This window comes from Lycium ferocissimum, chromosome 12, assembly GCF_029784015.1.
Source record: "Lycium ferocissimum isolate CSIRO_LF1 chromosome 12, AGI_CSIRO_Lferr_CH_V1, whole genome shotgun sequence".
NCBI classification, from domain to species: domain Eukaryota; kingdom Viridiplantae; phylum Streptophyta; class Magnoliopsida; order Solanales; family Solanaceae; genus Lycium; species Lycium ferocissimum.
The window spans coordinates 27,253,486-27,271,414 of record NC_081353.1 but is presented as its reverse complement, the minus strand read 5'-3'; the positions used below and the strand labels follow the sequence as shown (position 1 = coordinate 27,271,414).

At 31.7% G+C, this 17,929-nt stretch overlaps 2 protein-coding genes across 3 annotated transcripts in view; both read left to right on the top strand.

Annotated features, from left to right (window-relative positions):
• The first annotated feature begins 5,432 nt into the window (after nt 1-5,432).
• Nucleotides 5,433-9,939, top strand: LOC132039826 (monogalactosyldiacylglycerol synthase 2, chloroplastic-like). The gene is made up of 7 exons (XM_059430351.1): nt 5,433-6,711; nt 7,835-8,007; nt 8,256-8,417; nt 8,499-8,865; nt 9,123-9,185; nt 9,263-9,337; nt 9,429-9,939. The coding sequence occupies exons 1-7, from the start codon at nt 6,445-6,447 to the stop codon at nt 9,687-9,689; spliced, it is 1,368 nt and encodes a 455-aa protein (XP_059286334.1). The 5' UTR covers nt 5,433-6,444; the 3' UTR covers nt 9,690-9,939.
• A 5,676-nt stretch (nt 9,940-15,615) lies between these two features.
• LOC132039866 (actin-related protein 2/3 complex subunit 3) overlaps nt 15,616-17,929 on the top strand; it is a 14,472-nt gene continuing 12,158 nt past the window's right edge. Inside the window, exons 1-2 of one of the 2 annotated variants that reach the window (XM_059430406.1) lie at nt 15,616-15,734; nt 16,873-16,946. In XM_059430406.1, the coding sequence (XP_059286389.1) occupies nt 16,944-16,946 (3 nt within the window). In that variant the 5' untranslated portion in view covers nt 15,616-15,734; nt 16,873-16,943. The remainder of the gene's footprint in view (nt 15,735-16,872; nt 16,947-17,929) is intronic. The other variant, XM_059430405.1, reaches the window with a different exon arrangement.

Genomic DNA, 17,929 nt, shown 5'->3' with positions numbered 1-17,929 from the left:
GAAACTCTTTGACTCCCAAGTAATAATAGAGTCATTTGCCAGTATAAAATGGAACTAAAAAAAGTAACAAAGTCCAAAAGAAAGTGTTATTTTTACAAATTTTTCTGCTAAAATAAATTTAATATGCATCTGACATTTTGTTGATCCAGATAGAAAACTATAGAATCGATAATGATACTAGTTCACATGGTCATATCAATTTTGTTGTACAGAGAAAAATACTTGACATGGAAGAAACTTATTATAAGGTGCAATTATGGCTTTAGAAAACCAAAAAATTTGACATGACACAAGCACTTTCCCTCTAGTGTTTTTAAGCAGCACGAATATTGATTAGTCGAATCAATTGTATTGCGTTTGTAATTTGTTTTTTGTTGTAAAAGTATCAATCAAGAGGAAGCAGCAATTTCTAATCAAATTATCAGAGCTTAATTTGTCCTTATAAGATAGATTGATCAAGGGGCTTTATTTTATACAGTCATCTATTTATTCCACATGCAAAACGTTTGGAAGAAATAGCCCTTTACATGTGTAAAATACAAGTACTTGTTCCTAACAAAATCTTTTTTTTTTTAACTCTATGGCCTGTCATAAAATAAAGTCTGAAACACGATATGGAGAACAGTGGCATGAATTAAATTGTAAGTATACTTTCTTTCTTTCTTTTTTTAACTTTTTTCTCCCTCTTAAATAAGTAGCTAAATGAATGAACATTGTCCATCACTTGGACCAATTACAATTTACATTATGGAGATGGATCAAATCATACATATAGGAAATTAAATCCAGTGACCCATTTTGACCCTACCGTCCATAAAAATTAGTGGCTTCACATGAATCACATCTAATATCTCATTTATTGTAATACAATCCTCTAAGGGTGTTATGGTGATTACATTAGAATTGGTTGATACCTGTCATATTCCATTTTTTTTTAGAAGTAAGAGAGACATTGAATTACAAGCCCATGTTGATTATGTGATTGTGAATTAGGTGGAATGACCAACTTTTAAGGAGGCAATTAAAATTTAGCCACTATTTTAAATATAATTGAAAGTACTTACGTTTTAATATGAAAAATAAAATTTGAAATAAAATACCCTAGCTAAATTAAGGAACAACTCCATGTGTTTGTTTGAGTTTGAAAATTCATGAACGATTATTAAAGTTCAAATCTTTATCAGTTGAGCTCAAACTTTCATAATTTAATTTAAATGTGAAAATTTGATAGAGTTTGACCTTTATCACTTTAAATTTCAAGAATAATTCATGGAGTTAAAATTGATAAATTTTCAAATTTCAGTAAAAGTTTAACTTTCTTTTCTGTTCCAACTCGCGGGATATTTTTGTTAAAATTTTATTTTTCACATTTAAAGTGACTTGATACTGAATAATTTTTATTCGTCGACGAAAACTTAGTTAGTGGTTCAAAAAATGACTCTTGGGCAATTTCTTTCTGATGTGAATGTCATAACGTATCTGGCCGACTTGACTTCCGCCAGTAGTCAATCATTAGTCACAATTAGAAGCGAGGGTCTCATGGCCCCATAGTTAAATATTCAAACAAAATGGACCCCTTTTGAAAATGGGACTACTTTAAGGGATGGTTTGGTATGATGGATAAGTAAAAATAGTGATAGGATAAAAATTTAGTATCATTTTATCCTTTGTTTGGTTACTAATCATGGGATAAGTTATCCCAGGATTAAAAATAGTGCTGGGATAACTTATACCCATCAGAGGATGGAATAGCAATCCCGAATAACTTATCCCAGGATAAAACGGTGAAATTGACTAAAATAGCCCCGAGGTTCTCAAAACCCTTTTTCTACTACATAAGGTGGAGGGTATTTTTATAAACAAACAACTTTTTCTTAAAAGTTATGCAATGCATGTTACTTTTAATACAACAAACTAAACAATCAATAAGAAATAATATTAGGATAACTAACCCCAACCTAAATAATCTCAGTATAATTTACTCCAACATAATTAATCTCATCATAACTTGTGTTCAAACCAAACGACCCCTAAGGCTCTATATTACAAAACATAAGGATATTTTTTCTTATTTACAAAATATACCAACAAAATTATAAAGTATATCAAATTTGGGCTTAATGGGATACCCACAATTTTGAGCTTTTTTTTAAGGAAGAAAATCTGATTTTAAATGTGGGCTTAAGTTTATGATAGTTACCAATCAACTTCTTCTTCTTCTTTTTAAAAAGATTTATCTCTCTCTCTCAAACTAATATTACAAGTATTTTTTATTACTGACCTGTGTATTAATTATATATAAATACTGGTTTGTATTGTTTTGAGATATGTGTGATCATTGTGTGTTTGAAATTTGTATAATTTATATAAACTGTAGTTTTCAAAAATATTGAAAACTAAAATATGTATGAAATGTGTATGGAATCTGCTATATATCATTTTTTTTAAAGATATATGCGGCACAATGTGTATGAAATGCGAATAAATTCGATATGAATTAGTCTTAAAAATATTGAAAACTGATATGTGTATGGAATCTGGTTTGTATCAATCAGAAAACTTATTATACATATATACTTTCTCATAATCTATACATACTTTGATAAGATTTTATACAATTTATATGTACTTTATCATAATTAAAATATACATACAACTTTTATACATATTTCATAACATAAAAATTATAACGAATTTATACAGTTATACATATTGCATACAAAAATTTATACATATTTATTTTCTGGTATATGTACTTTGTATGAAATCTGCTTGATTTACAAATTTATCATATATATTTTCCAAAATTTATACATACTTTGATTAGATTTTATACCTTTATATGTCCTTTATCATAATCAAAATACACATACAAATTTTATACATATTTCATATATAAAAATTATAACGAATTTATACAGTTATACATATGGCATACAAAAATTATACATATATGTTTTCTGGTGTATGAACTTTGTACATAAAAATTACCAATTAGAATGGACTTTTTGAGTAAAAGTTGGAGTAAATTAGGGAACAATATCTCTTAATTTTGAATGAGGAAAGAAAAGTGGATGAAATAAGGAAGCAAAAGATGGAGAAATCAGGAACAATATCTATTAATTTTGAATGGAGGGAAAAAAGTGGATAAAATAAGGAAAGCAGTTTCCTTACCTTATTTAATGTGTTTTTTTTTGCTTCTTTTAAATTTACCTGATTCGTATAGATTTTGTAACAAATCTATTGATATATTTTGTAAACTGAAAGTTATCGTCATGTTCCGTAAATATACCCTCTTAATATGTACATATATACTTTTTGCCCTTTGAAAATTTGTATTATCTTAAAGTCAATATATTGTTGATATTTCAAGCATTTTAAGACGAGTTAAATCAACAACAACAACATATGCAGTATAATCTCACAAGTGAGGCTTGAGGAGGTTAGAGTGCACGCAGACTCTACCCCTATTTTAGGAAGTCGACAGGTTTATTCAAATAGGCCCTTGGCTAAAATAAAAGCAATTCAAAAAGGAGCAACGACGATGAGAAAAAAAGCCATGTCAAATCACAAATTTCACTTTATATATGCCTCGACAGAAAAGAAACGTTATGTTGCACATATTGCAGAGGTCAATAGTATATGAATATTCCAATTGCAGGCATTTTAAGAGGAGTTAAATAACAAATTCCAATTTAAAGAACAATTTATGTATGTTGTTATGAGAAAAAATTAAAAATAGCACACATTTTTTTTGAGCATCAAAATAGCACACATTTCGGTTCTTTCAACTTCTAAAATAATATCAAGAGACTGTCCTGCAACGAAATGAAGGAATAAATAACAGAATATTTGTCTTCATAACTTATTTGAATTGTTTTATTCGACGCGTAAACATATTGTATAATGATATTAACAGTTTAAAGATACTACTAATAAAAATCAATATCATCGAAGAATTGTCCAACTAATGAAAACTTAATCATGCCCCATGAAAGCTATACATGAGAAAAACTATAATTATTAATAAATGGAAGGCGACAATTATAAGGCAAATAGTGATATTAATAAATGGAAGGCCAGAATTGTAAAAATAGAATCTCTTATCCTCTTACAATTTGAATAGAAGAAAATGACTTTTTTAAATCTCTTATGTGTTTTGTTCAAATCTTTTATATATAAAAAATAAAGATCTTTTATAAAAAAATTTATAAAACTAAATAAAATTTGTAAAGAATCAAAAATTCAATTCTCCGGCCAGAATTACAGAGCAAAGAGTGGACGCTAATGACTCATGGGCTTAAGTAACAACTGTAATAGACAATGACTAAAGCAAACAGACAATAAACTTGAACAATTAACAATCATTTGAAAATTTCCATACAAGTAAAAAAGACAAAATTCCACAAGAAGGAAGGGCAAGACAGTAAAAAGATAACAAATACTCACGTTGTTTAAGTTTTATCGTAGTTTGACTTGACACAAAGTTTTGTAAAGAAAGGAAGACGTTTGATTTGTGATTTTAAATATTTTATAATAGTATGTGATTATAAAAAATTTTAAACTATAATCTTAAGCATGCCGTAATATTTGTGTAGCTGTAAAAACATCTCATTAAAAAAATATAAAAATATGACATTTCTTTTTTATGGACTATTACGAAAATAGTGTCAATAGAACGGATGGATAATTTCTTTTCTATGACACACATTCTATTTTAATGCGAAACACTTTTTTTAATGTGTGCTAAATTATGAAATTAGCAAAGAACAACAACATATCCAGTGTAATTTCACAAGTGAGGTTTGGGAAGAATAGAATGTGCGCAGACCTAACCTCTACCTGGGGAAGGAAGAGAGAATGTTTCCGGAAAACCTCGGCTCATAGAAAGCCAAAATGAGCAAAGAACCTTATTTCAAAATTTTGAAATTATTTAAAGTTTCCATTTTTCAAATTGGTTTACTAATTCAATTTTAAATTTTGAAGTTTGAAAAATAGATTTTAGCAGAATTTTCAATTTTTTTAAATTTTGACACACAAAAGTACGAATTGCATTTTCATGTTCAACATAACTTCAACTTTCATATTCCCTCTGTTTCAATTTATGTGAACCTATGTTCTTTTTAGTCCGTGTCAAAATGAATGACCTATTTCCTAACTCACTTTATGAAATGATTTACAACCACATAAATATTCAAGACTTATTTTGAACCACAAGTTTCAAAAGTCTTCACTCTTTCTTAAATGTCGGTAATAATCAAATGAGTTTACGTAAATTAAAACGGAGAGAGTATATTTTTAAAAATTTAATTTCAAATATCACACTACTTATTTCAAATATCACACTATTTATGTCGGAGCGAAATAACTCAAATTACCATTGGTAGTACCAATAGTTGTGTGACAAAAAGATTCGAATTTTCCCATACGAACATTCGAAGTTTCCTACCCAATATGCGAATCATTCCAAATTTCAGACCCCAAAATTATTAAACACGATGAATCCGACGTCTATAAATCCTTGAAAAGTGAATACTCCGCCATAATTGTTTCTTCTTTATTTTTTATTTTTTTTTTGAAGTGAAAAGCATAATTCCAGTATCTAAAACAGCACAATTCCCTCCTCCTCTTCTCTCTCTCTCTCTCTCTCTCTTATTATAACAGAAAAAACCACCATATTTCCTCCATACTTGTACTGTCCTAACTCTTTAGTCTTCATTTTCTGAAAAAAGGGTCTTAAAGGGTGACCAAATCTTGATTGTTTTTTAAAGTTTGTTAAACCTCACTGTTTCCTCCATTTTATGAAAAAGGGTCTTAAAGGGTGTCCAAAATTTGATTTTTCTTTGAATTTGTTAAACCATACCATTTCCTCCATTTTATGAAAAAGGGTCTTAAAAGGTGTCCAAATCTTGAATTTTCTTAAAATTTGTTAAACCACACCATTTTCTGCTAAAGGGTGTCCAAATCTTGATTTTAAAAAAAAATAAAAAATTGTTAAACCACACCATTTCTTCCATTTTCTGCAAAAGGGTCTTAGATTGTGTCCAAATCTTGATTTTTTTTTTTTTAAAATTGTTAAACCATCCCATTTCATCCTTACTTGTGTTGTTGAAGTCTCTGATTCCATTTTTAGAAAAAGAGTCTTAAAGTGTGTCAAAATCTTGGATTTTCTTAAAAGATTTGAAGTTTATAATGTTATTGTAACTTTACTCTACTTCTTTTTTTTTTTACGTTTGCCTGAAATAGAAAGTTACCTACTAAACTTCATCTTCTTGAAAAAGGGTCTTAAAGGGTATCCAAATCTTGAATTTTGTTAAACTTCAGGCAAAAAAAGGGTAGTTGAATTGTTACTTTCTTTTACTGGTTGGTATTTGACCCTTTGGAGTACATTTTCAAGTAACCAATTTATATATTACAGAGTTGGTGAGAAAAGAGGTTAAAAATATGGTGACTAAGGTGACTTCTCCTAGAAAATCAATACACACTGTTTTAGAGAGAGTTGGTGTTTATGGATTTGTTGGAGGTAGTAGCCAAAAAAGATTAAAATATGATTTTCAAGAAGATGAAGATGATACCATGGAAATGGTGCAAATTGGTGCTGAAAGGACTAAAAATGTGCTTATTTTGATGAGTGATACTGGTGGTGGTCATAGAGCTTCAGCTGAGGCAATTAGAGATGCTTTCAATTTAGAATTTGGTGATCAATATAGGGTAAGTTTTTTTTTTTTTTTTTTTTCTAACTTTTACTCCCTCAGTTTCAATATGTTTTTGAATCTTGTATTCTTAAAAGACGCGTATAATGTTCCAAAGGTCCTATGAATCTTATGGCGTTAAATATTTTCTCTGTCCCAATATACTTTTTTTGTTTGTTTTAGTTTGTTCTAAAAAGAATGATACATTCCTATATTTAGAAATAACTCAACTGAAAATTTCCCCTTAAGGAAATTGTTTACGACCACACAAATATCTATTACCTGTTTTAGATCACGAGTTTCAAAAGTCTTCATTTCTTTCTTAAATTCCGTACCAGTTAAACTATATCAACGGAGAGAGTACGTCAGAATGTTGGGTGTAAAGAGTAACTGCTAAATATAGAAAGTGACATATTTTTAAAACAGATTAAAAAGTAAGACAAATAAATTGAAACGGAAGGAGTAATTATTTGCATATGTTGATATTTTTCTTGTTTTTTACCAGCTTGGTTTTTGGTTCTTGAAATTTTTTGAGTTTCTGTGATCTGTTTGCTTAGTTGTTAAGTACTACATATCAATGGTGTGTGGTCCCATTGGGCAACTAATGAGATCAAATTTTTTATTCTTAAAATGAGAGTTGTTGAGTAAACCTTGTTTTAGATATTCACATTGCGTGTTTGATGTTAACAATGATGTTACAAGGTTTGAACAAAATCATAGTTTAGCCTCTCTCCAATTTGTTTTTAGGCTTATTACATCGACGGTCCTTAAATTTGTTAGTAAATTTTATTTAGACACTCGAACTATGGTTTGTTCCAATTGAACACCTGAATACATGATAAAGTGTTTATATTACACACTTATGGTTCGATTTTGGAAAATATTTTACGCATGTTCTCAAGCGTCTATTAGGTGGTTAACTACATAAAATGAGTCAATCTCTTTGAATTATACACATCACCCTCAATTGAAATAAGCCTTAAGTTTTATAGCTTATTGAGGTTTAGTGCATATAATTAAAATTTTGTCTTTTTGACAATTTTGTATTTGGGGTTCTGAATCATGCAATCATATGCCTTACAGAGGTCTTTGCTGTATTGGACCTACCATGATTTCAACTAAGTCTTGCCTAATACATGCAGATTTTCGTCAAGGATGTTTGGAAGGAATACACAGGCTGGCCATTGAACAACATGGAGCAACAATACAAGTTCATGGTTAAACATGTTGGCCTTTGGAGCGTCGCATTTCATGGCACGTCCCCTCGGTGGATACACTCCGTCTATCTTGCTGCTATTGCCGCCTTCTATGCAAAGTATGTTGTTGTCTCCTCTGCTTTTAACTTTTTCTGCCTTGTCTCAAGTTATAGATATTTTCTGTTGTTATATGTCCAATGTTGTTTCTAGGGGAATGCTCATTGAGTTTTATTGCTTTCTAGATTCTTTTTGTACTGTAGTTAGGCCATACCTATAACTTTGTCTACATTTAATTACACACTTGCCTTTTTAGCATCCTACTTCCACAGGGTTTTACTAATTTCTGTTTGCATTTTTGAATTTATAGGGAGGTAGAAGCTGGCCTGATGGAGTACAAGCCAGACATAATCATTAGTGTTCATCCTCTTATGCAGCACATTCCTTTATGTGTTCTTAAATGGCAAGGCCTGCAGAAAAAAGTAATTTTTGTAACAGTTATTACGGATCTCAACACTTGCCATCGCACATGGTAAATTATTGACGAACTCTATAAAAGTTTAATGCATTCATCTCATATAACAATCCGACATATGAAATCTTTCTATTTCAGGTTTCATCCGGGAGTCAATCGTTTGTACTGTCCCTCAGAGGAGGTAGCAAAGAGAGCCTCACTAGATCGCTTGGGAGAATCTCAAATACGTGTTTTTGGTTTGCCCATCCGGCCTTCTTTTTGCCGGGCAGTTCTTTCCAAAGATGACCTTAGAATAGAACTTGAGATGGACCCCACATTGCCAGCGGTTTTGCTGATGGGTGGCGGTGAAGGGATGGGTCCTGTGAAAAAAACTGCAAAGGCTCTCGGAGAAGCACTCTTCGATAAGCAACTTGGCAAACCTATAGGTCAAATGATTGTCATATGTGGACGCAACGAAGCCCTAGCATCCACATTACAATCACTCGAATGGAACATCCCCGTCCAGGTAACTGGAATTGCTTAACTCTGTTAATACACTTTCTGTAGGCTTGACAATGGCAAGTACAGTCAAACCTCTCTATACCAGCGTCATTTGTCTAGATATTTTTGACTGCTATAGCGAGATGTTGTTATAGAGAACATATAACATAATACGAAAGTCGGTTCCAAAGAAAATTAGGCAGTTATAGTGAAATGTTAAGATTGAGGATGCCTATTTTAGAGAGGTCTTACTATATCTTATATTGTATTTGTTAATGTCAGATCAAAGGATTTCAGAAACAGATGGAGAAGTGGATGGGTGCTTGTGATTGTATTATCACAAAGGTATGTCAATCTGTCGCCTGAGTTCACGATGATTATTGAGATAATTGGACTAAAAGTTCTGTTTCTGCACTTTATAGGCTGGACCTGGTACAATTGCGGAAGCATTAATCAGGGGACTTCCCATTATTCTGAACGACTACATCCCCGGACAAGTTAGTGAATTTTAGAAGTTGATTCTTCACTTCGAGTCCTGGTGGCATATTTAATCTTATTATTGATTTGTACTTTCTTGTGTATTTACAGGAGAAGGGAAATGTTCCCTTTGTAGTTGACAATGGAGCTGGTGTTTTCACGCGACGCCCCAGAGAAACAGCTCGGATCGTTGCAGAATGGTTTACCACCAAAAGCGATGAGCTGAAAAGGATGTCAGCGAACGCGCTTAAACTCGCACAACCTAATGCTGTATTTGATATTGTGAAGGATATACATGAATTGGCATGCCAGAGAGGTCCTCTTGCCAACATTCCTTATATGTTGACATCTTCATTTTCAAACCTAATTTAGCATAACAGTCTAGTTTGTTTGCTTTCTAGTAGCATATTATGTAGAGAGTAGGTTCATTCTTTGGCCACAAAGGCTTGGTGCTCATTGTAAGATGTAATTATTTTGCTAGTCAAATTCTGATCCATGGGTAAAAAATATAAGAGATGGAGGATTGCCAAGAAATAAGAAAAAAAAAAAAAAACGTGAAGGTGCATTTTTCTTGGAGTTTTGTGTGGAAATAGAAAAGTGTGATTATGATTTTTTGACTCTATTTTCATGTAATTGTTTTTTGTATATATTCTTCTGTGGCTTTCTTAGTTTCTTTCAATTGGTGACAGTGTCATTGTCACAATAGAGGTTGCTTGTGTTAGAGGTCTATGAAGAGGTTGCTTCCAATATTGAAAAAAGATTTCATTTGTCCAGCAACTTCCAACAAAACTGGATATTTTCTCACTTAGATACTAGACAAGTGTTGGATCGTGTGACCTTCTCATCCTCTTTTTCACTTTGGCTTTGCATTCAGCATCCGAAATCTATTGGCCTGACTTATCCAGATTTGCCCGCATAGAGCCCATTAAAAGGAGGTTTTTCCATTTTCTGAGCTCGAATTTGAGACCTTTAATTCAGAACGGAGGGATTGCACAGTGGTGTGACTTTTGATCAATATGTCGAGGAGGGAGCACACTTGTAAATTTGCTTTATACCCTACAATATGACTGCTCACGTGTGAGATAGACACTTTTTCTTAGGCTAAGCACTTTTAAAAAAATCGAGAATTGGTAATGGTGAGACTTAATTCTAGAACCTTTGATTACTCTACTATCATATTAAAGTGTGCGACCATCTCATTTAAAAGTTAATCACAATATCGACACAAATCTTTGTTAGATTGATCAAAGTAAGTTTCTACTTTTTAAGACTTGGAGGACTATTTAGTACTCCTTATTGTAATTATAAAAGTATTAGCCATTAGGAACCAATTTAAATGAAGTTCCAAGGCTGAGGGGCGATTTTTTGCTTTCTTTTTTTTCTAGGTGGACTTTAATCTATTGATATTATGTCCAACGTACTTATGTATCAAGTGCCACACGGAATCATCACCAACAGTCGTGGTGGATGAATATGATCTTTCTACCCTTAATCAGAGATTTCGAATTCGAGTTTTGAGTATAAAAAAATCTTAATACAAGTGCATCTAAATCAATCGAGGCTTCAATACGCATTGAGACACTAGGGAGGAGTTTCCTTTGGCACTTGGAAAGAAGTTTTCCTTGCTCACGCAAACAACATTTTTTTGAAGTTTCATTAGTGAAATTGCAATAACTTGAAGTTTTAAATTCTGGGGGTTGGGGGTTGATTGAATATGCTTTAAGTATATGACACAATTGATGTCTCAGTTTTATTGGTGGGACTCTACTAATTTTATATATACATGTCTATTAATATATTCATTTTTGTAAGATACTCTACAAGGAAGATCTATACATCATTAGAGGAAGCAAGTTGCCAATTAATAATAATAACAAAAAAATATTGCTTGTTTTTTATTCTTTTGCATAGTGTCAACAAGAAAACAAAAATCTAAAATCTAATTAGATGAAACTTGAATTAAAAACATTGTAATTGAAATTGTAATATTTGGCTATTCTTTTGTCCTTTGGGACATGTCATGCATATAAAGTAAGGGGAAATATTTAATACTGATGCATCCAGGTATTTTTCACCTACACTTCAATAGGTAGAGTTACTGAACTGCTATGCCGGTAGAAAATAGTAAGTACTAATTGGAGTAATAATTGTTATATGAAAATAATAATAGTAATAGTTTAGTACAGTGATGTGAGAAAAAGCTTTATATGTGCCAAGCAGTGTTCTGATGATTCAATGTCAAGTAACTTGTCTTTGTCCGATAAATGTAATGGTGCCACGTGGAGGGACCAGGGTGGTTCACATGTTATCAACTAGGTTCGACTTTGACTAATCTGAGAAGTCTTTTTCAATTCGTTTATTAGTGGAAATTTTATGATAATGGGATAAATAGAATTCTTTTACATCTGGTTTATCAAAGGTTTCAAGTTCGAACACTGTAATAGTAAAGCAATAGTGACAAGTATTTTTCCTTTTAATAAGTCTTACTCAACACGAATCTAAATTAATCAAGACCATTAGAGGAAGATACTCCACGAGGAGGATAGGAGGATCTATACATCATTAGAGGAAGCAAGTTGCATATTAATTTAAGAAAATATTTCTTGTTTTTTATTCTTTTGCACATTGTCAACAAAAAGTTTTAAACAAAAACTAATTAGATACCTGTGCTTAGATGAAATTCGAATTGGAAAAGCTGCAATTAAGATTGTAATATTTGGCATATTCAGTTGTCCTTAGGGGAATATGATCCATATAAAATTAGGTGAAATTTAGTATTGATGTATTAGCTAGATGATATTTGCCTATATTTTGACGGGTAGAGTTACCGAATTGCGAATATTAAGGAAAAACAGAGTTACCCAAATTGAATTAGACAAGGTGCGTATAAATCGTTATAAAAATAATTATTATAATAATAATTTATTAGTGGTGTGAGAAAATCTTTATATGTGCCAAGCCGTGTTCTAATGATTCAAATGTCAAGTAATCTGTCCTTGTCTGACATGTGTCTTGGTGCCACGTGGAGTGACCAGGATGGCTTATGTATTGTTGGACTTTGTTTAACTAAGGAGTCCTTTTCAGCTCTTTTATTAGTGGAAACTCCATGAGTTTGATGGATGCATAGAATTCTCGTTACACCCTTCATTCGAGGTTTTGGATTAAAATTTTGGGAATGAAAAAAAATATGATAGAAAGTGGTTTTCACTTTCGTAGTTTTTACTCAACACGAATCTAAAATTAATCAGACCTCAAAATTGATATCGAACACCTGATAATAAATCGAAAAACCAATACCAAATAAATTATGGGTCATTTTTATTGTTTTGGCACATGGCAGGTAGGTCATTAACAAACCACAAGGACAATAAATAGATTTGAATTTGCTGGAGTTATGGACCACTAGTGCTGGAATCTAATACCTGAGATATTTTCAAGAATTGGATTTCACTATCATTAAAAAAGAAGTCTTGTCTTCATATTAGTCTTCTTAACTAATTATATTGATTTTGCCCCCAAAGTTTGTTAATACACAACTACCTAACACTGGATTTGTAGAATTACACTAAACCCCCTATGTTCTGGAAGATCATATTGGTTCACATGTCTAAAGGTGAGGTCTTGTATAGGTCTTTTGTTACCTACCTTAAATCTTTTAATTACTAGATCAGCAGAAGAAAAATGTTACTACAGCAAAAAGTTGAGAAAGAAAAAAATTAATAAAGTGTAATATTCATGTTTTTTTCCAGACTAAAACCAACCAAGTAGTATATATTTTAATTAATTTGAACGGGGCTCTAACTCTTGTTGTGTAATCCTCTTAGTTTAATGTAGTAGACTGTAAAAAACTAAAGAAAAACGTTCCCTGTGAATTATTAAATTTGTTGGAATATATCCATATCTTAATTCAAAATAAACCAAGTAATTCGCAAAAGCCTCAAATTCGTTAGCAAGTTGAACTAATTGGAGCCAAAGAACTTTCTGATGGATTACTCTTAAGACAATGCGGACCACAAATTAAAAGGAAAAACTAAAGAAACATTTTTTCCAAGATAATGTCATTGTCAAAGGTTTTCATATATACTAGCATCATTCTTGGAATTATTCCTTCTTTGGGAAATAGGTTATTAATTATCATCAACGTTGGTGGATTAATTATAAAGTAGGGTATTTCAACAAGTCTTTGAATTCTGGACACCTTTAATGATACTTGCACCATGATCATAAGTTGGAAGAGTATCCATTAAATTAGGTAAAGTTTCAATATCATCTTTAAGTAAGCACTCAAAAAGTGATACTCCTAGAAATTAATTGGACGAGCTTAATTTGAGAATATTAAGATCTAAGAACAAAAATTTTTTTTTCACGTATAAAACAAGTATTGGTGCGGTGGGAATTGGTGCTCATGCCTAATTCAATAACATCTTTAAGTAAGCACTCAAAAAGTGATACTCCTAGAAATTAATCGGATGAGCTTAATTTGAGAATATTAAGATCTAAGAACAAAAAAGTTGTTTTCACGTATAAAACAAGTATTGGTGCCGTGGGAATTGATGCTCATGCCTAATTCAATAACATCTTTAAGTAAGCACTCAAAAAGTGATACTCCTAGAAATTAATTGGATGAGCTTAATTTGAGAATATTAAGATCTAAAAACAAAAAAGTTGTTTTCACGTATAAAACAAGTTTTCACGTATAAAACAAGTATTGGTGCGGTGGGAATTGATGCTCATGCCTAATTCAATCAGCCAATAATTGCTAAAGTTATTGTGGTTAATTAAAAAAGTATTTGCACATTGTCATTCGTAAAGGTTGGAGGAAAATTCATATTATATTGAATGAGAAAGAATTGGTAATGATATATAGTATAGAGTTTGATATAATCATCAGCTCGGATTGTGCATAGCATATGTGAATATATTGGTCATCTGAGGAGACAACCTAGCTATATGTAGTTCCTTTTTTTTTGTTATTGAAAGGAATAAATGTCGTCATGTTCTGGCTAATTTTTCGAAAACTTTAGTATATGGGATTTCTTCGCCAAATAAACAGTTTCCCACATGGCTTGTATATGAAACTTGTGACTTTTTTTCTTTGCCGATGCATGAATAAAAAATTTATGTTTGAATTAAAAAAAAGAATAGCCACGTAGGGGAGTAAATAATACTAGTCTGAACTCGAGAATATTTGCTCTACGTAAAGTTTACCGTTTTAATTATTTGCTAAGAACATTAATAAGTTGGCAAAATAGTAGTGCAAAATCCATTATGTTCCATCAATTTCAAAACAAAGAATCATTTGGATACAAAGTGCCTAAGAGAACTCATTTGCAAAGTAATTTGCCAAAATCATCATCATAGTTAAATCATATAGCATCGGACACGAGTCCAAACATCCATATGAAAATGCAACAAAATATTTTTCACAAAGAGTATCATATTTTATTGTCAACAAATAAACATATGACTGCATCGGACAATATAAAGATAAAATTTTAACTTATACCAACTGATAGTAAAAATTACTCTATTAATATAATTTAACTTGTTATAACAGATTACCCGCTTGATCTCGTCAGGTTATGGCAACAAACACATTTACATAAAATGCCATAATCATATCTCTGAGTCACAAAGACGATATGATCTCCTATTGATTCAAATAGATAGAAATAAACATTTGAAAAGAAAAAAAAGAAAAAAAAGAGAAATAAACATTTGCATATCTTATTCATACAACTGGTTATAGTGTACGCAGTTGCTCGTTTGCAAAATAAAGAGATCAAGTAGTTGTTGTTTGGAGAGACCTAATTAATAGATAAATCTTGTTGTATGGAAAAGGAAAAATTATGGGACGTGACAAATATTTAGATTGTATTTACGATACATAGCTATAAATTCAAAAAATTACGAAACGTAGCTACATTTTGTGTTTTGTAGCACGCGTAACTGTATGAGCTGATACAGTATGTGCCGAATACAGCTCTTCTTAGATTATCTTTGATCTGATATCTTATTATCTGCTAATACACTTAACTTGATACAATCTTTCGCTGATACAACTCATACATACCCGCGTGATACAACTCTTCCGCCTGATGCAACAACTGTAGCTACTTTTCTTAAATACGCAAATTATAGCTACGATTCATAATTATGCCGTAAACTATAGCTATTTATGGAAATTTTCTCGAAAACTATGAGGATGATCGAAATCATTGGTCCAATGTAAGTAAAATTGGTTACAAGAAACGGCCCAATGAATTGGGTTACTATTGGGTCCAATTAAATGAGAAAGCCATCATTAAGCCCATCTTCAACTAATTACAGCCAAATTAGTTTGATTCTCATTCACTTCTTCTTCAGTCTTCACCGGAAAAAGTTTGGTGCGATTACCTCTCTCTTCTCCCAAATCCAGTGAGTAAAATTACTATTATGCCCTCGAAGTTCATTTTCCTTCACTCCCCCCCCCCCCTTCTCTATTTTCTCTTTTGGTACTGTTATGATCATAATTTCACATTAATTAATTGATGATTGCCGTTGAAATTGTTTCTGTTACTGGAGAAGTATTAATTATGATGATACTTGTTAATTACAGCTGTGATTACAAATATTTTTTAAAAATCTGGAAATCTTCAATTGATTTCATAATTCAGTTAAAACTTAAAAATTACGGAAGAATGCTAGTTTGGAGCTCTTGCTTATGCAATTTTTTTGAAAAAAAAAAAAAAAAAAAAAACTTAAAATTGAAAATGATGATCCTACGTTCGTGTTTTTATGGTGACAGATGGAACTTTTTAATGTGTAACAAAAGAGGGCAAGCCTGTTTTTATAAATTGATGTTATGTTTGCTAAACTATGTTTAATCAAAGGCGAAATTAGGATATTGAGTTTATGGGTTACTTTTGGATTAGAAAACGCGAGTTTATTGGGTTCTTGATAAATTATGTATGCATATTAAGTGGAGTTTTAAACACAAATACAAGATCTGAGCCAAAGCTACTGGGTTTTGCCGAACCCGTAGGCGAACTAGCTCTGCCACTGTGTTTAATGGATAATCTCCAGTAGCCACCATGAAAATGACACGAATGACAACAACATACCCAGTGAAATCCCACAATGTGGGGTGCGGGAGGGAAAAGCGTACTGAACCTTATCCCTATCTCGGAAGATAGGGCAACATATCCAGTGAAATCCCACAATGTGGGGGTCTGGGGAGGGAAAAGTGTACGCAGACCTTACCCCTATCTCGGAAGATAGGGAGGCTGTTTCCAAAAGACCCTCGGAAAATGACACGAACAGAGAAATGAAAGGGCGGACATGTCTTGGAAACTTGAAAAATAAAAGGAACAAGGGGAGAGAGGGAAGGAGATGTAGGACTAGATGGAAGAGTATTTGAATATTACTTAGATGCATAGCTAGTTATCTGATGTAGGTGAAGTGAATTGTATATTTTGATGCACGTCCTTTTATACTGGAGTCATGTTAGTTGTATTTCAATTAATTTTTCTTTTTCAATTATTAGTTATCTGATGCTTGATGAGTGCATCTGCAGATTGTTGTTTTAGCAGCTGGAAAGTGTAATTTCCCATCTGGTGCTACGAAACAAAATTTTCGGCAAGGAAAATGGTACGGAAAGCAATTTTTGTTTACATATCTTCATTGCATTGGTGACAATTATCTCTCTCTGAGTTGACAGTGTGAAAACAGCCACACATGACGAAAAGTCGAAAACATACTGTTTTTCTTTTCGTTTGGTAATTGAACTCGGACCCCTTTTCATGGTTTGGTGCACTAAATGAGCTACATGGCTTACATTTCATATGTTCAACATTCCACTATTTTGGAGTTATACTTTGGTTTCTTCAAAGAGAAATAAATAAATAAATAAATGACAAATGGTATATTCTGTTTCCAACACATCTTGGCAATGAGGATCTGTTATTGACAGTATGCGAAATGATTATTCACAATTGATGTACATGATGATAGAGAATTGATTTCAAGTAATGGAATTTGCTTTTTCTGTGCAAAATTCGTACTACAATAGTGACTAGTTTTGATTATAAAATTGAATCCAAGGAATGCAATTTCCTTGTTCTGTGCAATTTTTGTACTAAAATAATGACTACTTTTGATTATAGAATTAATTTCAAGGAACTTGCTTGTTCTGTGCAAAACTCGTACGGCAATAATGACCACTTTTGGATTGTTTTTTTTCTTCTTCTTCTTCTTCTTCTTCTTCTTCTTCTTTTCTTTTTGTTTTTATTTATTTATTTATTTATACTCTACCAACATTATTATTATTATTATTTTGGAATGACGGTTTATTATATTAGTTATATGAAATTGACAATTAAGATTTTGGAGAAATTAGAGGTTTCGAGTCCTAGTCCTAAGAAAGGAGAATTAGTGATTTGAGAATCCATTTATGGATGAAATTAATCAATTTTAAGAAAATGTATGATCCTTAGATAATGGGTGAAATTATTTTTCAAGAAAATTCCAATCTTGCCCTCGTGGGCCCAAGGCCATTTTTTGGGGTGCGTTTTGGGTTTCAAATATAAATATAGCAATATGGGTGTCCTTAGATTCGTATTCTAACGTAGATC